This window comes from Eufriesea mexicana, unplaced genomic scaffold, assembly GCF_001483705.2.
Source record: "Eufriesea mexicana isolate 0111107269 unplaced genomic scaffold, ASM148370v2 scaffold5020, whole genome shotgun sequence".
Lineage (NCBI taxonomy): Eukaryota > Metazoa > Arthropoda > Insecta > Hymenoptera > Apidae > Eufriesea > Eufriesea mexicana.
This window is the reverse complement of record NW_016912977.1, coordinates 216,557-241,948: the sequence shown is the minus strand read 5'-3', so window position 1 is coordinate 241,948 and position 25,392 is coordinate 216,557. Positions and strand designations below refer to the sequence as shown.

Genomic DNA, 25,392 nt, shown 5'->3' with positions numbered 1-25,392 from the left:
ATATAGTAGGATTTTCTTGAATTCTCCTTCAAATTTTTCATAATTGACGAATGAATATATTTCATTAGATACAGTTATACTGTATAAATTAAATTTCAATGCTACGAATACAATTAAGGTTACATGCTACTGCAAAATTATAAAAAAGTAGGAAACATGTAATATTGTAAATAGATAAATTTTTCAAATGTACTATTGTAAAAAAGATGTAACTAGTACAAACTTATAGAACAGATAATTTTTAAAATAAAATAATTTGTTAAATTTTAACTACTTTTAAACAACAATAGTATCTTAACGTACAGGATTACTTTGATTTAAATCCCCCATGGATGATAATTTAGAGATTTAAGAAGTAATACACGCTTCTTTAATAACGATAATTTCAACTCAAAGATAATACTCGTTCACTGAATTTTAATCGCTCATGATACTCTCGAGACTCTCCTTTAAAACTTCCCTCTTAGAACTTTCTCCATACTACTCAGGTCTCTCCACAGCAACTACTGCCTCACACGCACTTTTCTCACACTGCGTATATCCTTACGCATTCGTTCTCTTTCATTGTAATTCGGAACCGTTCTCACTGGATTCATATAGACACGTTCACCCAAAATTCTTCAGTCATAAATAGTCCATACACTCGATTTTCTCGGAGTCGTACCTATTCCATTTCCACATTAGTAAAAATGGTAAGTTCTTATATTTATTTTTATTTTATTTCCAATCAATTATGCAATTTTACATCAAATATACATATATGATCTTAATTTGGTCTCAAACATAAAGAACCTCTGAATTAAAAGGTATTATAAAAGTTTTAAAGTGAGATTAATTCAATAAATTTTGCTAATTCGCCTCATTTCAAGCTTGAATAGTTATTATCTTTGGTATCAATGATAATATCTTTCGATATTTCACTTAGAAAATAGTTTTTGGACAGCTTTGATAGAATTGAGAATTTTTATAGAATTAAAAGTCGCTGATTAGCACAATACAACATCTAGTTATAAAGGCATATATAATACATATCTTGTATTATTAACTAGAAAAATTTACGAAGATTTTTTCCAAAAGTTTTTATCCAAAAAAAATTCATTTACAAAAGTCAAGTTAAACCAAAATAAATTAATCTGATAATTGGAAATATGAGGTAATTCGTCATACAAATTGACAATATTCTATACATAATAAATAATTTATAAAGGTACGCATTTTTTAAATACATTATTGTATTTATGTTAACATATTCGTACACAAATGAAATATGTTTCGGATTACTAAATGATCCAGTTATCAGATTTATTAACTAAAATGCCTTCGTAACATTGATATGTTCCCTTAATAATTTTCTTTTAATAAATCTTCACAACAAAATAGTAATAACATTAAAAAGAAAAAAGACAAGTAACAATAAATGACAAAATAACTATCATCGAAAAAATTCCATGTGATGAACACACTCTTGTTAGTGAGAGAAGTATATCACCATACTTTAACATGTAATTATTAACATGTTAACAGCTATGACTGTGATAATGAGTCAATAAGATTCTAAATACAAATATATAATAGTGCACATGGAAAATTTTCGATCGATCACCTTTTGTTCATGAACTGCATTTATTATAATAAACATCCACTCATGCACTCACGCACTCACGCGCAGACACATACAAACATACATGAATATAAACATCCATTTATTTTGTAATAAACACAGTACACATGTCACGAGCAATTATACTTACGAAGAGATGAATAATAAACAACTGCACCTCGTTAATCCAGACTAATCGAGAACGAATGTCGACAATCCAATTTGATCCAATTCGATCTGCATTAGCGATTTGCGTCTCTGAGGGAACAATAATAATTCTGGTCCAATACGTTCTTTGTTATTATGAATCACGCGAATTCCAGACCATACAATTCCTTCCAGACCGCAAAAGATAAAAGAGAATAATTGAAAGTGGACATATGTACATTTATACACCCCTACATAATATACATTTATCTAATCTATACAATTAATACATAGTAAAATAATATTATATATACATATATCCACTCTAAATTATTATAAATTCACATATGTTTGAAAACCAGTCGGGCTTAACGAATTTTGGTGCAGTGTTATTGGTCAGCGGATGAAAAAGTTTGTATAAAAAAATAAACATATTTTTGAAAGCACCCGGGTTGCAACTATAGTCTGCAATTTTAGAGATCTAAAATAATGATATAAAAAATGGTTGCTTAAAAATCTGGAACACTAATGTAGTTCGTGATGCAGTAATAAATGAGGAAAGATGGATTGATTAGCTGGTTAATGGTCTACTTAAAATAATTCAATAATCGCACCATCGCCGATGTCCATTATGATTAATTTACCTTAATGCAAAATTCTGACACCTCCGTAGGTCTCTATAATAAGATAATACTAGAAGTATAATAAATTACAGATCTATTAGAATACAGTAAAATTTTACGAAATAGTAAAATTACTATTTATTGATAAAAATTGCTTACTTTAATGATTATATTTATAAAAATAAAAATTCCACAACTTTCCTCATTTTGATCACTTCATCGAGAAAATGTACAGTAATATGAAGAGAAATATGAAAACATCTAAATCCTTCCAGATTGTTTAGGATTCTAATAATTGAAACACAACTTTGGTGAACCCGTTGGTGAATTTTACAGTCTTCATGTGCTTTACAATAATTGAGTACTGCGAACTGCATACTCGTTCATTAAAATGAATTATGTTAGCTTCATTCGCCACTCATGAATAGAATCCTCTTGATATAATAATTTCGATTGGATTGCAAAAAAGTTTCATGAGGGCTCATGATGTAAACTCTGTAATTCATAAGCAAGATGACAGCATTCTGAATCACTCCAACGATGTTGTTCCCGAATTCTATCGGTATTGGACCCTGTGTATGGTGTCACTTCCGAAACCTGAAATTATAGTTTTTCAACTTAATCATATCTGCTGCAGTTAACTGCTTTTATTGAAAACTATAAATTTATCAAAAAAGAAATTGCTTCTATTAATATTTTCAAGTACCTACAAAAAATTATAGAATCAATTAAGAATATTTTAATAATAATTTTACTTTTTTAAAATTTTAAATATTAAACATTGAACTAGTAACATATTGAATTTGCTTTATGCATCCAATCATGCGAATAAAGAGGATATGACAAGTTGGAACATAAAGGAGTGTCTATACTCACGTTCGAGCAGAAGGAGAGTAACGATTGATCCGTATATTTGCTATAAAGGGGTGAAGTATGATTCGTCTGTTGATTCTGATTTCCCGGATGTGCACTCTGTCCGTTTCCTGCAATTTCCAGGTAACCTCTGCTGCTTGCTAAACTACCTCCTCGCGTACCAATATCTAAAAATTTAATTTTTGTTATTTAAAAGTTTTTCTGACTTATTATTGATTTTTTAATTACATAAAAAAATATAAAAAATATTGCAATTTTTATTAGACAATTTTGAAATATTAAATAAAATTTTGCGAATATGTACCTAATTTTTATTTTTAGAAAATAAAATTTTTCGTTCAGAAAAAATTAATTTTACAGTTTCCAATTACAGATAAGAAAATTATATTATTTTCTAAAACATTCTGCACATGATTTGTACCAATAAATAAATGAAAATTCTGCACTTCTTTAATATAAATACAATATATACGATACTATCGCGATGAATTTTGTATGAATTCATATGATTTGATACGAAACTGGCACCAATAAAGCAACATAGAATAAAATAAAAGACATGTGTTATATTTTTTCGATGAGATTTTAATTTACTCTCTACTTTAAGGTTGAAAAATATCGAGTATTATATGTACAAGCAGCAATTCGTTTCACAAACTTTCCAGACCAAACACAGAAATTAATTGTTTGCATTGATAAGCGGAAATGCAAGGGACGAAAGCAAATAAATGGAGAGAAGTTGTATCATCCTCTTTTGTAAAGAAAGTAGTAAAACACTGACGGGAGTTTCGAATGTTAGTAACCAGTGAAGAAAATGAAATTTTACTATTTCTCGAGTATTTATGATTTTATGGTGTTCGCCATAAAATAGGGCTACAATAAATTGTTTTCGAAGATATTTGAAGTCGATTTGATTTTTGGAGAGCAAAATGTAATACAAGTACATTTCATCAATTATATAGTCATAAAGTAAAGAGTAACTAATAATAATTTCTATCGGTTTATCATGTAATTCACGATTCTTGAACTTCAATAAGCATGGATTTCTTTTCAAATTGAGATACGTATATGTAATTAATTAGTACGGCATAATTAGTAACGCAGAAACATACACATCAACGAAGAGATAAAGTGAAATGTCAAAGCGAATAGCACGGAGATAGTATGCAGGCGTGCACGATAGAGTGAAGAAGATTTCATAGGATAGACAGGACACCTTGTGTACTCGCCATCGAGTGAGTGGAGCGTCGAGTCGTTCTATCGTGAAGAAAACAGAAGCAAGGGTCTTTCCACCAATATGACCGCTTGGAGCGTCTGCTAAGTTTCGATGCGTTGCAGCTACAAGTGCTGCCGGAGTGAGTAGAGGGTCTAGAAATCCACCTAGTGCGAAAATGGGGCAATCTCTGGCTCCTGATTGCTCTGGTTACCTCAGTTCGTACCTCACCGTTAAGAAAACAATATAAAACAGCTACAAAAAAACCCTAATAAGGGAGAAAGAAGAAACAATTTAATAAAACATCATTAAGTAATGTTGTTACGCGATGAAACTAATAGGAAGACGAATTTTAGGAAATTTTCAATCGAAATGGATGGAAAAAATAAGAAAATGTGAATATAGCAAATGAAGAATATATAAACTGATAAGATTGAAGATATACATATACATACCTGAAATGAAGCGAACAGTTGATCACATAAGAGCCATACAACTTCTACTGTCTTATTTTTATCAACCCAATAAGACATGCCCAAGAAAACAGTATATTGAACTCCGAAAAGCGGCATTAAGACTAAAGTACTTTTTGCCCATCTCCTGTAAAATTATGCAAGTTTGTAATGCGTGCAAAATAACTTCAGCTCAAAGGGAACCACAGCGATTCCCCTTCTAGCTGAAATGATGTAGCTTTCAAGAGTTCTCAGAGAACTAGGTTGAGTAAACAGTTCAGTTACTCCAAGGGTTATTAGAGATTAAGCAGAGAAACTTACTTGTATCTTTGTGTCTCCTCCGATACCGTTGACTTTAGCTTTAGGAAGAGTACCCTAACGATATTGACGAACAACACGAAGTTAATCTGTGGAATTTGAAACAGTGATTTGCATAATAAAGAGACCAATATTTTGAAGAGACTAATATTTTGAAGTAGATCAAATTTTAATTTCTTCTCACATTATAAAAAAGAAGATAGAAATAAAATGATTCATGACTGGATAGAGTACATAGAACTTAAGAGCTATAAAATTCTTTAAGAAAATAAAGGAAATCGATTTCTAAGAAAGTAGTCTGGTACATTTATTTGATACTAACTTACCAAAATAGACAACATGGTCGGAACTCGAATAAGAAGGAAAAGATAGGGATTCTCGTGAGTGGTCCAGCAGTACTTATTTTCAAGCGTCACTCTCGCCACAATCCAGCAAGACACGAATATAGCTGGCAAACCTGATAATACATCCATATAAAAAATTTCCCATGATAATTCCATTGAAGTAATTTTAGAAACTCTTAAATAAAACATTATAAAAAAGTCCCACACTACCATCATTATGCTTCAGAACACAAATTCTTAGAGAAACTTCTTTTAGTATTTACTATTATCCAAATTAAGATTTTAAGATTTGTAATTTGATTACTTTAATGTCCACGCTGACATCTCTGAAGTCTGGGATTTCCAAGAAATGATTAGGCTAGTCATAAATTAACACCTAAAAGAGACTCACCCCATCCAAGACAGACGTAACCAGTAATGCTCGAGTTTACATCAGTGAAGAGTGCTAGAAAGACTAGGTTGTGCAAGTAGAGACCCTCCATTAGTATCCAAAAGTAGTTGGCGAGGATGAAGTACTGCCAGAAGCTAGTGAACACCTTGCAAAGCCAACTGCTCTCTTTCAGCCAGTATGTATTCCCGTCTTTTATCATCACGTCTGAGGCTAGGGCAATACCAGAGACGAACAAGAAGTCCTTCATCAGAGCCATGAACGCACGAAGCATAAACGATGCGAACAGGTGCATGTGCAGCATATTCCGGGGACACCTCAATTTCCTACGTCCAATTCGGGATAAACTTGGAGTAATGATCCGGGATTTTAAAGATTAGATATTGGAATACATCGGTTTCGATTAGAGTAAAATTAAAATCAAAGTGAAAATGTGAAAAAGTTAAACGATATGTAACAAAAATTTGTGCAATGAATTTAAGAATTAAGAGCAATATATGAACATCCTGGGTGTGATACTTACTTAATTACAGCTAAAATAATGAAAGCTATCACCAGAGTGAAGAAGGAAACAGTATATCCGACTTTTAAGATGGCTTTTACTATAGGAACAAATTTCTGCAACAATAAAACACCGATAATTAGAACATTTATTAGCTTTTATATCGGTAATTTGAGACATTATGAAACACAGAGGAAATCGGATTCGTAATCGATAAACCACAGCTTCCAATCAAAGAGAAGTTAGCGGCATTGATACGATATGTACACTGATTTCTACGTAAAAGTAAATTTATCATGATCCAAAATTGTACGAAATAATACTACGTTTAAAATCGGAGTTCCATATTATTTAAAATAATTATAGAATTAATAGGAACACAATAATCTATTTTTAATAGTTGACTTCTGCCATTTGAAAAACTTTTAACGCCATTCGCTTAATTCCTATTCATTTCCGACCTCTGTATCAAGTTTCTGACGTTCTTACTACTTTCTTCGTGGGATATTTCCTTTCCATATAAACATCGCAGCAGTTTTGACTATTTTCAACGTCACCAGAGAAAAAGCAGGTGAAAAATATAACACAGTTAAGCCTTTCTTTTGCTCCAATAAGCATTTTCTTGTTATTGGATCATTAAATTATACGTACGGTCCGTTTAGGATGCTTTCTCAACCTCTCACCCTCAGCTGATAAATTTACTCGAGTTCACAAACATTTACCTTAATGAGGGTATCGTTGTTCCTCTGCCCAGCAGGTTGTTCCATGAAGAGAGTTACTAGTTGGTTTCTGAAACATTGACTGTAGTTGCTCCAGGTGCTGTTCGTGCTATTATTCCAGAACCACTGACCATCTCGCATACATTGTCTCGATGCATTTGCCTAACAATTTAAACACATTCCTTTTAAGAAATTTCCAACGTTAAGAAACTCATAATGCTTACTGTATCAAACCACAATTTTAGATTTATTGTTAAAGATAAAAATTCTAATGAAATAAAACTAACACAAATCAGGTGACTTTCATATAAAAATAAAAGTACCACGAGATACAAGTTTAATTTTGATAATTACCTGGATGTCGAAACCAGCGATGTAAGATGGACAAGGCAAGATGGCCAACTCCCCAGGTGCTGTTGATGGCCAGCATAGTATCTCATCCCAAACTTCTGGGCACCAGCCTGCGTTTCAGAAAATTCATTATGTCTCCTTTTCTTTTCGCGCAGCCAAGAAATAATATATCATCCGGTGCTACGTGTGAATGAAAGAAGGAAATACGCCTTCGACATGTTCCCTTTTCACTGTAACCCACGTACCCAAAAAAACCCAAAATATTCAATCAAAGCATTTTTTATCAGGTTTACCCCTATACTTTATGTTTAAAAACTCATTTGATTTCACTTCAATTTCGAAACTCCATTTCCCTGGTAACCTAACATTTTTTTTTTTTCAGAATTGAAACTGGTAGAACTAAAATTAATAAAAATTACTATGTCTATCTTTTTAAAATTCCTTACAGATACATTGCAAATGAAAAGTAATAAAATAATTCAATGATAAAAATACTGTTAATCAAAGAACGAATTGGCACGTTTTTGATTTGTAGTTTCATGAATATTTATAAAAACTTGATTGAAGACTTGTAATTCATTTCCAGATAAAAAAATCAATTACACGCATAAGCTATATATAAAGCTACAAAATTGATATAAACAAATTTTGTAATGTATCATTTACATTGTGGTAACGCATGTTATATTTCATTTTTCTAGATGAAAATAAAATTTCCTTAATTTACTCGGATAAAGTATTATATATCTCACTTCCTTAAAATTAAAAAAAATAGTAATACATTGAAACAGGAAATAAAGCAAGATTAGAGAAAATTTCTATTTCCTGTTTCTTTGTCCTTTTCCATTTTTTTTTCAAAATCGAAAGCGTTACAAGAAACATGGAGTTTTATAAAATATCGAGACACGTTGTAAGGTTGTAAAAAAGTGTACGGTTTCCAATAGTAGCTCAGGAATTCGTCGTCTCGACTTTTCTTGTCTCGTAAAAGACAATATTACACCTCCCTTCATCTATTTCCTCCGGCACGTACGTCCTACTTCCGGTTCATTCAACAAAATCACCGAATTGAAATTCTTCGTGCTTTGCAATTATCCTGACATCGGCCTTGATAATTACCTCGAAGTAGAAAATAGATTTATCAGTCTCAAAGTTTCCAAACTAAAAAGAGAGAGAGAGAAAGAGAGAGAAAGAAAACTGTGAAAACCAAAATTAGATAAACTTGAAAATCTCGCAAAGAACACACTCCAGTAAATTGTAAAAATTTAATATAAGTATTATTTGAATACATTTAACATTAACAATTGGTATTTTAATAGTAAGTATTATTATTAGCCACCATACTAAAAATATCAAATTACATTTTTATATGAAAAAAAGGACTAGATTTTTTAATTAAATTGTTTATTTTTTAGTATATATTGATATTTTCCCTTCTTGATATTATTTTTGCAATATTTTTAAAATACCTATAAGGTACTAAAAATTTCAAGCAAAACGTGAGACTATCTTTTCAAACGTTTTGGGGAAAATATCGAAATTACAAATTAAAATGGAAATTAACTTTTTATAGGCATTAACTTTATTGCCTTTCGATGAGAGGTCAAGAAATTATGGGTAATAGACGAGCTTCATTGCAAATCGATTTTTCATTAAGTGATTAGTATCAATATATGCTACGTGTTACACGATGCCTCATAATTCAATTATTATATCATCTACTCGTTTCCTTTTCTTTCAATCCATTATCCGCTCGTATCTTTGCGTTCCACAAAATTTGTTTCCTTCTAAGGATGATCTTGTCGAGTAATTAATTAATTAAACGTCTATTTCTTCGCCTTAGTTAATTAAAAATTTCCCATCAGTATAAAATATTAGTGGTATAAAAAAGGTATAAAAGGAGAAGGATATAAAAATGTTGAGAATTTCGTTCTAAATAACTGTCCTGTAGTAACTTCTGAAATTAATATCATTTATGAAAGAAATTAATACTTTATATAAAGAGAATTATTGTACAGAGTATATGCGTGTAAATACACGTTCCATCAAAAGGAATTTATTCTATGCACGTTTCAATAGTAATTTAAAAAATTAAAAACAGAGAACTACGTGTTATCATTATTTCAATAAAGTCAAAGCCATCGTCGGGATTCGATACGAACTGCTCGTCAGTTACAGGAATAGAAATCCATTAGAGCTCAAATGTGTGTAAGGGGAAATCACATTTAGATATTTGCATACTTATCGGTATGATCACTTTGCGCGCGTACTATTTTCTTCAGCCTGCTATATTTTCATTTAATCATTTAACCATATCAACGCAGGAAAAATTTCTTTATTTTTAACTATCAGTTTTATGTGGTCTTGTATTAAAACAATGCTCTCTTATATTTTCTATGTGTAAAAAGATTGATTTAGCTCTTAAGTATTTCTCTTACAATACTTTTTTAATCATTCTTCTAAATTCTTCATTCATAGAGAAAGAAACATATTATTTCTGATAAAAATAATGAATAAAAATAGAATAAAATAAAGCAATAAAATTAAATAAAATTAAATTAAATTAATAAAAATAATTTTGATATCAAAAATTTCCAAACCAAATATCGTAGAAAATATTATTATTCTACTTGAATTTAAAGCAATAAATGTTCTTTGATATGTACATTTTAAAACTAGGTTTAAAATACGAAATAGTGACTTGCGTAAGAGTTTTTTCACACTTTTTCATATAAAAATGTTTTCAATTGTTACGGAAGGTATGGCAATTTCAGTTTTTCCCATTGCCACGAAAATCTTCAGTGCTTTTTTGGTTGTTAAATTTTCTCGTATCACCAACACGATAGAATTTATGAAATCGTAGTTATTTACCATTGAAAAGGGAAATTTCCACTATTTTCCACTCGCAATTTCTATCGAATTTCACCACGAAAACGTGTAGAATAGTGAATAACGCTACAAGCGTTCGGAATGGGTGGGATTTCTACTATTGGTAGGTCTGTCGCGTTCCGTAAATTTCTCATTACAAGAGGGTCATAGGAAATCCATGGAATCGTCGTGAAATCTCTAACACAAAGCCGATGAACGCGAGTGAAGTGGCTCCATGGTGAATGATTAATTACAGGATTGGTTCTGGTTCGTTTGTTCAACAAACTCGGACGAGATATTATTGAAATGGTATTTCTCTAAATCTATTTATCGAATATGCTCAATATCTGAATATCCGGAAAAGAGTTGAGAAGAGAAAAATTGTGTCAGCATCGGATAGAAGCGAGCAAATTAAATAACACTCGAATGTAGAAATTAAAAAATATTAGAGCGGAAAGTCATATTTATAATGAAGTATTATATATCGTTTAAAAATTTGCATTATATTCGAAATACAAATTTAAGTTATTTTACATTAAAGTATTTCTATTAATAACAAGTTTCGTTAGTTTCTTAAAATTAAGTTTGAAGAATTCCGTTCAAATAGCAATCTTGAAATTGCATCAAATTTACTGCATTATTGAAGAAAAGGTCGAATCTAAAGATAAGTATATGATCTTAATTAAACTATGATAGGTAATCTCACACTTGAGAAATTCCATGAAAATCGAGATCCCTTCTTGGAAGTAACGTCACCTGCCAAATGCAGCTACACTTCCGTACTCTTAACGTACTAATTCGATGATATAACATGAATTAATGCGTACTAACCCAGTGGCGATAAGCGTCGGTCTAATTGACGACGAAGTCGAGAGTCGTTTGAACTTCAAACTCTGCAGTCACCGCATTTATCAAGCTCCATTTAATCAGTTTATAAACTGCACGGTTCTATGCCAAAGTTGGAATTACCAAATCGTTTTTTACCATTGTTCCCTAATTAATTCTCGAATATTTTTCAAAATAATTACTCGTATATTTTTTATAATTTTCCATGTTAATTGTACGGGGCGTGGACTACAGAATCCGCTGAATTCGTTCTGATACGTCGTTGAAAATTTGTATGTTATAGAACAGAAGCCCTCACCGACTGATGAAATATTCCCTCTATGACATTGGTCCGCTTTTATTTTCAAAATTCTTTTCTGGATATCAGGGCTGTTAGTGTTGCTGAAGTCGATGTCCTCCTAAAAAAGAGTAGATAAAATTTAGAAATGCATCGTTACAATTGTTCCTCAGTATTTATCAATAATCATCATCGCACATAAATAAATATCGCACGGCCTACTCGATTCGAAATTTTGAATTATTTCTGGAAGAAGTGGCCTCTTCCGTTTACCCACGCAACAAACTATGTTACAATTTGTTTATTGATTTCCAAAATAAGCCAGTGTATCTTTCACCACTACCACTTCAACAATCTGGCAGATTAATCCCGTTCCACTCTCCAATTATCAGACACCAAACCTGGTTTATAACAAATCTACAGAATAGAACAGCAAGTGCACCGGAAGTCAAGATCATGGAACCAAAATAAATTCAAGGACTAGCACGGTTCTTTCATCTGGGGTCTTCCATTGAGGACAGAACTCGATATTTCTGTTAATACACCCTCCCTGTTCGTCAACTGTTTGCTGCGCAATGGACTATTGACCATGTTTCAACGATCAACGATCTTTGACAAATTTAGCCAGTCATTCGTGACAAAGGCAAGCTCCATAGACAACTTGTAATACCGAATCTTCTCGAGAAGCCAATCGTTTGAATTTAGTTTTATGGAGGATTTGTAATATCATCAATTCCCGACCACTGAACTTCATTTTACATTTTAATGTCATAACACACAGTCTACGTTTCTAGACCAGTAGCACAAAAGGCCTAAGAAGTCCATTAGAGACTTATCCGAGGCTCACGAAAGGGAAGAGATTATCCACTCAGATGAAACATCGAAACGAGTTTTCCCAGTTTGCAGAAATATTTCATGAGCAAACGATGAGCTTCAAGAATATTTTCCAAGTAAATGCAAAAGGTTATATTTTTCTGTCTCGTAGGAAAGCCACCCCCTAACGTGCAATTTTTCTACCAGGGTTTAGAAAATCCCGGAAATTCATTAAACTCCGACAGTATGCACGTTTCTCAACTGGAATTATCAGATAAACGTTTAAACGAGCAGTCCTTCAACATTCTTCTGCTTTTATTTCTGACATATCCTGATTGCAATTGTTTTTCTTAATAAAAAATATTTCTACCCGAACAGGTGACGAATTGAAGAAAAATACAGAAACTGTAAAATATAGTACGGATGAAATAAAATGCTCAGAATATGACTTCAAGCCGTGGAAAAATATTTTTGAGTGATTTCGCATAGTGTGTCGATTTATTCCGACAGAATAGATTTGCAGAATGTATCTGCGCGTTTTACATAGCTTCGCATCGCTACCTTTAGACCTCTCCCTGCTAGAAACGTTTCGAATAACAGGGCGCGGTTCAAAATGGAATGCATGATAAAATTCTGATCATTCCTCGACTTGGGTATAATAATTACAATAAGAAAATCTAGCCTAGAATTCTCGAAAACGACAGAAATTTGGAGTTCTCTGAGCTACTTCGCAAAAACTTCATTTAAATAAAAAAAAGTCTCCATTTTTTGAAATTATAAAAGTTTCAATCGTTTCAAATTATATTGTATATCAGTGTAACAACAGAAATATAAACATTTGCAATGAATGGTGCAAGGAAAATACGAAGAACTACTGGAAATACCAATATGATATGAATACCATTGAAATGTAATAAAATATTGCATTTTTTCTATCGTTTATACATCCCTTTTAGTAATAACGTTTTTTCTCCGAATGAACAAGATTTCATGATTCGCATTGGCTTGTTTTGTGGCATGAAATAATGGAAACATTAAACCGCCTATTTAATGTCTCTGATAAGCAGAAATTCCAAGTAAAAATGTTTCTCTTTCAAGCGACTGTAATTACAATATGACATTTCTTAATGGCATAGAATTTCCTTGAAATAAGAAAAATAGAAACAAATGCGGTAAAAATAAAGTCCGATATTTTCTTCCTACAGATCTTAGTTAATTGGATCACGTTAATGATGATAACGTGGTATTTTAACGTTTGTACAATTAAGAGAAATTTTTCCTCTGATTATAATAACATTTTGACAGCAAAAAGACATATTTTGTAAACGCAAAGAGTAACAATTTCATGTAATTCACACGAAGTAAATTTAACATCTGAGATGAGAGGAATACCGACGCAATGATATACCAGTAAGAAGACAGGAAAAAAGAGATTCCCTCGCTGAGTTTGAGAGCAAACTTCAAGTACTCTGATTGTTTCTTTACACAGAGAGAACAAGAAATGAATATAACTTGGCGACAAAGGTTATTTTTCTTGTTTCTCATTGAAGCAAGAAGAAACCACTCGTGACTAACCAGAAAGCATGCTTCCCATTTTATTCTTCTATTTTTGGCTTTTCTCTCAACAGGAAATTCTTAAATATCCTCGTTACCCCAAGTATAATGTCCCAAATATCAATCCACGAATCGAAACAAGTCTGCGAATATTTCGGAAACATTTCGCCCCTGTTTTCGTGAGCTCAACGTAAGTTCTAAATACAGGTTGGTTCACCTACGAACCTACACGAGGTTTTGATGATATAGCTATGAGAATTGTCAACGGTAGTCCAGGAGCTTTTCTGTAAACGAGTGGTAACATAAATAGGACGAGAACGTGATTAAATATACCAAATTTTTATACTTCTACAATTACACCGTGTGCAATAGTATTATAATGTATACTACGCAGTGTATACACTAGTGTATTTTTAGAAGTATGACTGACTAATCATAGAAGAGAGAGAAGTTTACTCACATATGCATCCATTATGCTGCCAGTTCCTATTCCTTTATCCTTCAATTCAGTGTGTTACACGATGTAATCCTTTCACTGTGGTCTGAAACAGATAGTATTAATTTAATTAGATACCTGGCATTATTTTGCAACTACATATACAAAAATATATATTCAGTAAATTCATTTGTACAATATTTCAAATTTTAATCGCTTTTGTAAATCGCCTTTGAGAACGAATTTTAACCTGGCAAATTGAAATAATTATCTAATCTCATGGTTGTTTGCCGGATTAGCCGGTGTAGTTCCGAATTAGGGAATTCTGTCAATAGGAGTTCGATACTAGTAATTGAATTGGCTCTTAATCAACAAAATCACGATTTCACAAACTGAGGCTGGAATACGGAGCACAAGCGAACGGCCACGCCCATGTTTATCGCTTTATTAACCATCTATTAGTGACTAGGGTGGATCCGTATCTTAAATTATTACCTAAACCTCAAAACTCTTCTACTAATTAATTTTTTATCTAGAGCCAATCAATTTGCTTAAGGCTAATTATTTATACAATTTTGTGTCTATTATATTACACTTAATTAGTGATAATAATAATTCAGAATGATCAGGAGAACGGTCTGTAAGGGTTTCATGAATTTTAAGAAATAGGAAATATTTTCTATCTGCAAGATTGGAACACGGGATCCAAAGATGATAAATCTGCATCTCTGACAATTTCATTATCAAATCAATGTTTTACAACTTTCCATTCTAAATTGTAACATGATGTAGTACAACTTCAGAAATGAATTAGAGCAACTATAAATATCTAATTTAATATCTAGAAGCAAGTTGATTTGTTAGATGCATTTGCTTAAGTAGGCATTTTAGGAGTCAAGATATCCGTGAGAAAGGGGGTAATGGGATTGCAAACAGTCAGATGAAATCCTCTTAGAACTACTGTCCATGAAATTTTAGATGGCCAACTGTGAGGTTTCACAATGTGATGCACAAGGTTCTATGGAGTATATACACAGCAATTACCATACATTTTCAGCCAAGCAATAACTTTTTTCCAATTTAGATGTGTTAATAAAATCTGATTTGCAAGGAATTTAGTAAGACATCACTCTGAAGTACTTTACACATGCTTGATTTACAACATTCTTTACACTATATTACAACAAGATTACAATTTAATTCCAAACTATTTCCAACTTTTCGGTTCTTTTATTCTCGAAGAGATGAAAAAGAATATAGAATTAATTTTATTTCACTCTCAAGGAGAAACTTCTCAAACAAAAATTTCCTATCTTCTAATTTCATGGACTCCAGAAAAGGGAATAAGTAGCCATAAGTAGCTTCTAATTTCGCTATCATGGTTTCTATTTACTCGTGTCGAGCTCAGAAAGTTGTTCATTCGATACAATGAACCCACGTTCGTCACGAATCCACGGATCTTGATTTGCCACGTGACTGTTTGCTTCCGTCCATTAATATGCAACGCATTCAAGGCTGACTTTATACACAAATTTACTTTGCTCCTTTGCCGAGTTGCTTCGCCATAGCCTTCGATTACCTCCGATTCACGTCACTGTAAAGAAGTTCTGAAAAAGAAAATCGGAACACCAGTGACGACCCGTAAGGGTTCGCAGTCTCGAAAATTCGAAATTAAAGTAATCCTACGGTGTTCATCCTTCTGAGAATCTCGAGTAGGAAAAAGACGAGTGCTTCGGAGGAAAATACGAAACAGGTAGTCGTGATTCAATTATCGGATAAATAGGAGGGAAATAAGTGTAGTTTTTTGCGCAACGAAAGAGATCCATTGCCTTTTTCTTACAAATCCTGTGGACTGAAAGATATACATAGATATGCAAAATGTTTCAAACATGTAAACAGACACAGAGTTTAATTAAGAGAGCGGAGGAAAATATGCGGGAAAAGAAAGAACCTTGGAGATTCTGGGGATATTTTTAACATCCCTGCAAATTCATATTGCCAGACAGACAACCGAATTTCCATTACAAGGAGCGTGTATAAAGTCAAAAATAATTATTGCAATAATAAAAAGCATAACTATGATATGACATCTAGCAAATGTCTCGAGCAAATTAAAAAATTTTTCGCTGTAATAATTCTTAAACATTTATGCACCAGGGTACAAAGATATACTAGAGAGAAGTTACCGAATACTTAATTAAATATACGTTGAAAAAATGAAAGGACACGTGTTTGCTTGGCAGAAATGAAGTTTTTGTAGGAAAGTATTTGTAGGAAAACAGCGAGGGTTGGAAGTACTCACATATGCATGAGACAAAAGAGAAAATGGTGGAAGTAGCTCATTCACCCACCTTGAACACTCAAGAGTGAGCAGTGGCACTGTCAAGATTGCCTGGTCGAATTACTCTTAAATAAAACAGTGGAGTTGGCATTAGCAAGAAAAATGGAATACACAACGTCATTAGGTATGGCGTTTAAATTTTCAAGAAATTTGAGATAATCATTGTACACGGTCTAGTTGATTTAAAATTACTTCAAAATGACTTCCACCTGTTTATAATCCGTCATATCGTCAGCTATCGTGCATAGCTTCCATCTTCCAGTTTCACGATATTTTCTGAGGGCAGAGGATTTGTCGTGAACGTGAGAAAAGGAAGGAATCGTCTTCCCTACTGACGGAGGTATCGTGAAGGGCAGCCGTAAAGGCATGACGATAATAAAGCTCGGGTAAACGGCGATGAATCATGAATAAATCTTGCCTTATCCGAGGGATTTGCGAAGCCGCGAACACACTTCAGGGTTTTCGTCGCGTGATACAATAGGAAAGGAGGTCACGCACGCAGATGCAACTGCACCAGGTGAACCTTTCATCCCTGACAGTATAATTGACGACACTCGATGTTAGTCCCGATTGTCATAATAGATGGCTAGTACTATTTTGCGATTAGTCTGAAAGAAATATCAGAGTTATTAAACCTATCAGACAGTTTAGTATATCATCGATACGCTTTTTGCAATTTAATATGAACAAGCTTTGAGAAAAAATATGAAATAGAGTACAAGATGTGCACATCAAATATTTCTTGACCGGATTCTTTACCTATTTTATAATATTCCTATTATGTAAATGTTGTTCATAGTGGCAGAGATAAAAACTGATAGAATTAAAATTAATTTGTCATTATTAATTCTTTATTTCAACCCAAAAAGAATTTTTGAATAAGCAACAATTCAATATAACTAAAGAATTAATAATGACAAATTAATTTTAATTTTATAATTCGATAATTTTAATTCTATATATATTACTTTGGTTTACAAATTTATTGTTTAGAAAAAGGAAAAGATTTATCTAATCGATTATCTAATCTGATATCATATTATTTATGGCTCATAACAAATGTAGTTTATCTGCTAGACGAGATAAAATGTACAATAATAAGTATCCTAAAGGAGTAAACTGTATAAAAATTGGTGTTAAATAAGAAATCGGAATAATTAAATAAAATGTCTAAAGAATTATTACTTCGTTTGTTTCCCCGCATCTGATAAATAATTTTATGGTGATCTGAACATGAAAATGACGTCTAACTATGGCATTCAGTACACATAGTTAATTAAAATCAACAGACGCGTCGACTTGAGCAACTTTTAATCGTTTCCGAAGCTTTGTCGCTTCATGGAACAATGTATTGACGAAAAATGTATCCTACGAGCCAATTTCGCGGCTATTAATTAGTTCTGCAACTATAGGTTGATAAAGCAGTGCAGCACATGTCATTTCGCTGATACAAAAATATTTAATTTTTTCAGCTTTGCATAAAAAGTAGAGGAAAATTTTCTTAGTTTCTCTAAGTTCAATTAATCTAAAAAAAAATCTTAAAAAAAGCAGATTATAAAAAATAACGATTGTTAAAGTATTATAAATTATGCTAAATGTATATATGTATAGGTTACATAATCATTTCATCTTTTTCTTTCCTGTTCAGACCATGGTAAACAGCAGATCTATGCAACTCTGTTGAATTACTATTTTCTTATAAACTTGAAATCAACCATTTCGTTTTTACTTGACAAAGAAATATTTTCGACGTGAAGAGCAAGAAAAGAAGAAGCTTGTTCTTGCTTTGCAAAGAAGAACATTCCAATTTCATTTAAACTCCAAAAATTCCATCTAAATAATGCTGTGCAAATAAATAGGTACGCCTACGAATCCATTGGAGGAAAATCTCGAAGAATGAAATGCTGAATATATTTGCGTGATATTTATCCTGATCAGTTCCTCATTATCCCTGAACGAGCAAGATCCTGTAACAGAATGGGCGTTCCAGCGCCAATTTCCACATCGATAGCTTATCTGCTTTTAGAAACGAACCGATATGACTCGAATTGATGTGGCCGAAGGCGATGCGACGAAGTTACGAGTCGATAACGTCCAAGAAATCTCCCCTTGAGATTCGAGAACCATCCACTCTCACGAGAGCTTCCTATATTTTCCTTTTTCCATGGTGAAAAAAGGCGAAACTACACCACAGTGTTTCAAGCCAGGATCTAGTTACACTCCACGGAGCTGGAAAGTTCCTCTTAATTAATCTAAGCTTTGTAATTTCGCCAATTACAAAAATCTTACAAATATGAAGTTCATTTGACAAAACTTATTTCGCTTCAATGGTTTTTTACTCGTCGCTGAAGATTTCTATCTGGTATATCTTGCTCTTTGACGCAGACAAGGAGACACGCTAGTAGTGATAATTAGCACCCAAGATTGGAATTTTTAATTCACATCCTCAATTCCTGAATAATGCCTTGAAAAACGTTAAAAGAAGTTTCTGAAATAAATGAAGAATTTTTTAATGAAAAGAGGAAACAAATAAATAAAACGAATTTTAAAAAGAACATTGATTTAAAAAAGAAACTAGTAACCAGGTACGAACAATAAAGAGTCTAGACTCTAGACATTCGGTTAAAATGGAACTACAACTGGGTTCATGGCTCGATGAAGATACTGCTCATAAGTTATACCTGATGCTTGGTACAAAACACTTGTTCGAAAGAACTGAGCATTTGGCGGGCTGTTTTGATTATCCACGTTTATTTTCAGACTCACTAAGGTTAGTAAACTTTATTTTAGCCGTAATTACATATTCTTTCAACCAAAGGAACCGTGGCAGCAATGATCGCATTAACATCTGCAATTTCGGGCCAGATAAAAATAATTTTGTCTGCTATATCCTTAATGCTATATCCTATAAATTTAATTTTGCATTGTAAGATTACAAATCATCATGAAAAAAGAAAAATGCTATGTTAATAAATTAATAATAAAATTCTGATGAATAATATTTAATATATCAAAGATAATTTAAAATTTTAATTGGACATAGTTTAGACTTTCCTTTCAATAAACACTTTGAACTTGTATGCTAATTTGCTTTTAAATTTTTATCGTTTTAAAAGCTATTTTATTTTCAATTTTCTTTCATCTTTCTTTTTCACATCATATTTAGGTAATGTTTTTTCTACAGCAATAATAATTGATGCTGACAAACTTTGACAAATATGATTGCAACTTGGAAAACACTATTTTTAGCAGCTGCAAAAAATATGCAAATATGCTTCTGAGTATTCATCTGTACGTTAATTGACGTCGCACAATCAATATCTCATTATTTATATTCCTTTATTCGAGAAAAATACTATTTCTCACATAACGAATATAATTTCGATGCTGAAATACAGCCTCCGTAAAAACGAAATCGAACATTTAATTCCTCATTTTGTATAAATAACGATAAAGAACAATTTTTAATTACATTACATAAGAGGAAGTATTCTTGAGAACCTTATCTCTCAAAAACTAACAAACGAGCGAGAAGATTTGATGATGCAACTGAATCCCCAAAAAGGAAAACCAAATATTTCATTTCTTCCTTATTTCCCACTAACAGCGATGCAGAACGATATTCAATTACAGTATTTGGAAAGAAAGTCATAAAAAGAATTTCAATCTTTTTCTCGGTGAAAATATGGAAAAAGAGAGATAATCCTCAATATTGGAATGTATAATAGTTGCATAAATAATTAAATATAATTGTATTTAAAAATACAACCGCGTAGATGAATTAATCGTTATTTTATTATTCCAAAAAGTATTTTTTACGAACGTATGAAGTTTCAGTAAAGTTCCCCGGATAAAAAAAATTCTGTCTTGCGGAAAAAAATTTCCGAAAATAGCTCTGGTTATAGATTCGTTTCATCCATAGCAGAAGAAAAATAGCAAGCTCATCCGTCATATTGGTGGATGTCGCCTTCGCACAGTTTTTGTATCTTTATGTGCAAATGTAGGAAATCTCAAAAAGGAAATATAGAAAAATATAGGAGAAATACATAAAGAAATGCTTGGCTTTCAAAAGATACGCAGAAACAAACAAGCAGACCATGTTAAGAATGACATTTGTCAATGCAAAATAAATTAAAAAGTAATATTTTTTCATGACTAACGTTTGTCGTAAACAATAATTTTCTATTCATTTTTAAAATTATTTATTCACAGAATAAAACAGAAACGAGAAATATTCATAGCAGACAGAAGATCCGAATAAAGATTCAGATAAACAAAAGATCCAAAGTACACTCAACGAATTAGTTATTTATGATTCATACTTAATAAATCAACAATGAAACATAACATGATGTATCAGACCATTTTGTAGTATTTAGAATTATAAACATTTATCCTACATTTTATTCTAACATTCTAACATTATAAACATTATAAAAAGGAAATGTATTGAATTCTTGAAATTCATTTTAAATATGACATATATTTTGAGATATCAATGCCAAGCATCACAGAGCATACAAAATTTGTATGGTTATTAAAATATGGAAATTAATGATCTAATGTAACGTGCTTTATATGGTAATAATTTAGAGTATTATATGAGATATTAAACTTTAAGCATAAAAAACATCTGTGTCTGCTGTATAGTATTAATGCTACTTAATAAAATTCTTGGGATTTATTAGAAATGCAAGGAAGCTTTAGATGGTCTAAACTATACATTCTTTCAAGATAGTAAGACGATTATTAGCCACGGATAACGAGCCAGCTCCTTGCAAGTATTAAGCTATCTGGAAGATTAATCCCTCAAATGCAGCAGAGCATTGTAGCAATAAATGACCAGATAACACAATTATGGTAGTCTTAATCGTAAATAACATTGATGCCGAGTGTGCGATCATGTCTACAGCTAATTGTAAATTTCCAAATACTCATGAAGAAAAATAATAGTAGAAATAGATGGAGTTTGAATTCTAATAATCGAACAAAATTTGGAAAATCTACAGATGGAAATATAAAGTGTGATTTCCCATGCTGTTCAAGTAATACATGATTTTCGTATATTATTTATCAGGTAATGAGCACTGCGTTGTATTTTAGTAACATTTGCAGAAAATTCTTTACTTGTCAACTAACAAATGAAAACACCAAAGAACTTTGCTCCAATTCAGAATTATTAATATATAAATTACGAATTACATAGTGTTGCAAAGGTTTTAGAAAAATTGTTGTTTTTTCTAACATTGCAGTTAGGAAGATCTGCTAGGTGTCGTCTCATGTCTATACACTTTGTGATGTATTTTGTTCCGCTTGCTTGCCTAAGAGAACGCAAAAGATCCACTATTCAAATATTTGATGACCGAGGACAGAAATTAAATTTGCTGCGACAACTTTCAAGGTAAATCGATGATGGTCTGAAACAAAAGATCCACTATTACAGAACGTTTCGTAAGGAAAAAATTTGATGATGCCGTAAATAATGACAAAGGTATTTATAATAACAAGATAATATTCCAAGCAAAAAGATAAGAAAATGTGGAACGAAATCTTCCTTTCTTTATACAACTTAGAAGTATATCTCAAATATTGAATCAACACTAATCCTACCATGATTAATTGACCTGTAGATGAAAAATTGGAAGAACTTCAAGGAAAACGTAGTAAGTAGTAAGAATATCAGAATATCGTGAAATTAGTAAATGTCCAAAATGTAAGGATTGTATTCCTAATCAAGAGATTATAAACGTTCGTTTAGCTCGTAATAGGTTCAATGATAAATATCAGGGGAATAATAAATGCTTAAACGTGTGAAACGTCTCAATACCTGGAATGATTTGCAAGAAGTCAATGAGGAAATTCAGAACTTTCGCGTGTATCCCTTGGCCAGGTAAACTGGAAAGGTCAATTAATTGACACTTTAATGATGTGGCGACATCGAAGCCGTTTTACGAGATCGATGGCACATAGGAACTAATACAACACGTTCGAGGAGAAATAGGGCGAAAGTAGAGTGGTACCGATGCTACGCCATCGCTTGCTATTAATTGGTTTACTCCACCATGTGTCATCTCTTTAATTAATGCCCCCAAGGGTCAACAAAGGCGCGTTTCTGTCTCAATACGATGACTCAAGTACCGAACGTCATATGATGCCTGATGGAAACTGAAACGAGCTTTGAAACTGGACAGAAAAAATTGACCATAACGACGAAGTTGACAAGATCCTAGCTAACTTCCTCGAACGGATTCTTTCGCAATTTTTGCTAACAAATTCAAAAATTTTCAAGAAAAAATAAAAATTGTTAAATTAGAAGAATTGTAGAAAAGGTGAACGGAAAAATGAAATCAAAATTATATCGCTGAATTCTCGATAATTAGAAATTAGGTTAATTAAGTATAAATAACTATGTTGAGTTTTGAAAGAGGCGCGTTTTCAAAATTTTATGTCCAAATCAGAGACTTTAATTCATTGAAGCTATACTGATTAATGTTCAAAATGAATATTTAAAATACTAACATGTAAAAAATATCTGAAGAAGCGAGAAAATTTTCCTTTTTTTTTTCAGATAGAATCAAAGGAACTCAAAATAATCTGTTAGCTCATGAACTTCAAACAAGCAGCGAGTTAGAGAAATTTTACCCTCGAATCGTAGGGGATACATAATCTAACGATGAAGGATGAAAGTCTCAATTTATGTGAAAGCTTTTAGCTTGTTTCCCAACCGTAAAATTGAGTCTGTTATTCCTTGTTTCCCGAATGTTTTCCTGCATGTACGTGATAAACGCACAAAGTTCGCATAATAATCGAATATCGATAGACAAGAGGCTCATTTTGAAGCTTCTCTCACGATTCCGAATCCTGAAATATCCATTTTCCTCATTCTTCCGGTTTTGTACAGAGCTTTGACAGAGCTTTGACAGAGCTTTGACAGAGCTATTTACATCTGACCACGACGCTGCTTCTGTCAGTGTGAATAGAAGTGTGTGTTTTATTTATTTGATAATATCTCCGGTTATAGCTGCGTGTTTGTGCTAGAAAAAAATCGATAGATTTTTTTAAATAACATAAAAACAACGAAGATATTTCTTATATAAAAAGTAATTACAAATAAATAACAAAAATTTCGAACAAACTGAACAAAACATTTAAGCAGCTTTCAAAACATTAATTGCACTTAATGTTAATATTTTTTACTGAACAACGCAATTTACGAAAATGAGAAGAAAGTATAGAAAAATTGTACGAAAAATACATAAGTTTGAAGTGAATTTAATTTTTCAATTTCAAGAATTAAGGCAATTTTGCTCGTTTGCATAAAAATTAAGTTAATTCTAATAATGCAATATAATTAAACAAAATTTTGTCTAGTTAAATTAGAGAAATAAATTGTATAAAAGATAAATATATAAATATCTTTTAAGTCGTGTCAATTTCAGGGACTGCTATTTTTTGGAAAGACAGGACAAAGGAGGCAATATCGTTGGGAAGTTGAATAATCCAGTAGTATCTCACTTTTATAGCGATTAAAATAATCTTAATAACATGGGTGGATAATATAATTGGTGTTTCAATTAACTGAAATGTTTGAAATAAAATTTCAAACGAAAAAAGAAAGGAGAGGGAAAAGAAAAACGAAGGGAAAGAAAATCCAATTTCGAAGCGAAGTATTGGACATAGAGTAAAATTGAATTAAAATGGAATATTTTAGTTGTATTAAAGCGGAAAGACTTATTTAAAAATGCGCAGAAACGGACAGAGATTCCATAATACCTGTGTATAAGGTTTACAATTAATTTCGTCTTTTATAATTATTTCGTCATTTTAAAGGCATACCTGGTTTTCTTTACCCACGAAATTCTGGGAAATAGCTAAAGTTTTTTGTTCCCCCCATTCACCTGTTTCTCAGAATTCATATAAATCATATTGTATTATTATTTTTGTATAATATACATTCTCAATAATTGCAATAGTAAAATCTATTATTTTGTTTATGATTATATCATATGTGAAACGCAAATGTAATATATAGAGAATGCACATACATATATGTATATGTGTATGTCAACAACTCTGCTGATAAAATGAATTTGTAAGTTTCAAATTAATTCATATAATAACTTATTCAAAGGAATAATAAAAGAATATGCAGTAGTATTATTGAATTTTCTGCCTCGAATATCACATTGTGTTCAGCTGACAGTTTTTTGATTTTAGCTTTCTTTTCTTATGAAATATTTTAATGAAGCAACCAATTCGATAAAGGTGGAATATTAAAATATGAAAGTGGTAAACACAGTGCACACGCAATTCTCGTCGCTTTAATCAGGATAATGTGCCTGACTATAGATGAGGTCGTTCTACTGTGCGGCTTTAGAACGAGAAATTAGGCATGCATAGTTCCTAATCAAGTATCAAAGCTAATAAAGTTCCATCTAAAGGATTGTTTGTTTCCTGCCTCGTTTTAACTGACGACGAAAACTATGATGTATGACTTTCCACCATCTGCAAACACAACACCAAAAAATACAACAGAACTGTTTTAACGAATTCTATTTTAGTAAAATGGACAAATTGTTATACAGTAGAGTAACTAAAATTAAGAAAAATGAAATGTAGAAAAATATAACTGGAAAATTGGGAGATAAGAGAATTTTAAGAACACTAACTGAAATAGTTTGAATTTATCTATAGTAAAAACCAAAAAAAAAAAAAAAAAAAAAAAAAAAA

The 25,392-nt window shown here is 31.8% G+C and overlaps 1 protein-coding gene across 1 annotated transcript in view; it reads right to left on the bottom strand.

Moving 5' to 3' along the window:
• Window positions 1-2,841: 2,841 nt before the first annotated feature.
• LOC108551822 (parathyroid hormone/parathyroid hormone-related peptide receptor) overlaps window positions 2,842-25,392 on the bottom strand; it is a 24,579-nt gene continuing 2,028 nt past the window's right edge. Inside the window, exons 2-13 of the mRNA XM_017906137.1 lie at window positions 14,346-14,427; window positions 11,540-11,639; window positions 7,534-7,640; window positions 7,183-7,341; window positions 6,482-6,576; window positions 5,962-6,284; window positions 5,553-5,683; window positions 5,230-5,315; window positions 4,912-5,056; window positions 4,460-4,724; window positions 3,247-3,410; window positions 2,842-2,967 (exon numbers count right to left, since the gene is read on the bottom strand). Coding sequence (XP_017761626.1) covers window positions 2,842-2,967; window positions 3,247-3,410; window positions 4,460-4,724; window positions 4,912-5,056; window positions 5,230-5,315; window positions 5,553-5,683; window positions 5,962-6,284; window positions 6,482-6,576; window positions 7,183-7,341; window positions 7,534-7,640; window positions 11,540-11,639; window positions 14,346-14,357 — 1,713 coding nt within the window. The 5' untranslated portion in view covers window positions 14,358-14,427. The remainder of the gene's footprint in view (window positions 2,968-3,246; window positions 3,411-4,459; window positions 4,725-4,911; window positions 5,057-5,229; window positions 5,316-5,552; window positions 5,684-5,961; window positions 6,285-6,481; window positions 6,577-7,182; window positions 7,342-7,533; window positions 7,641-11,539; window positions 11,640-14,345; window positions 14,428-25,392) is intronic.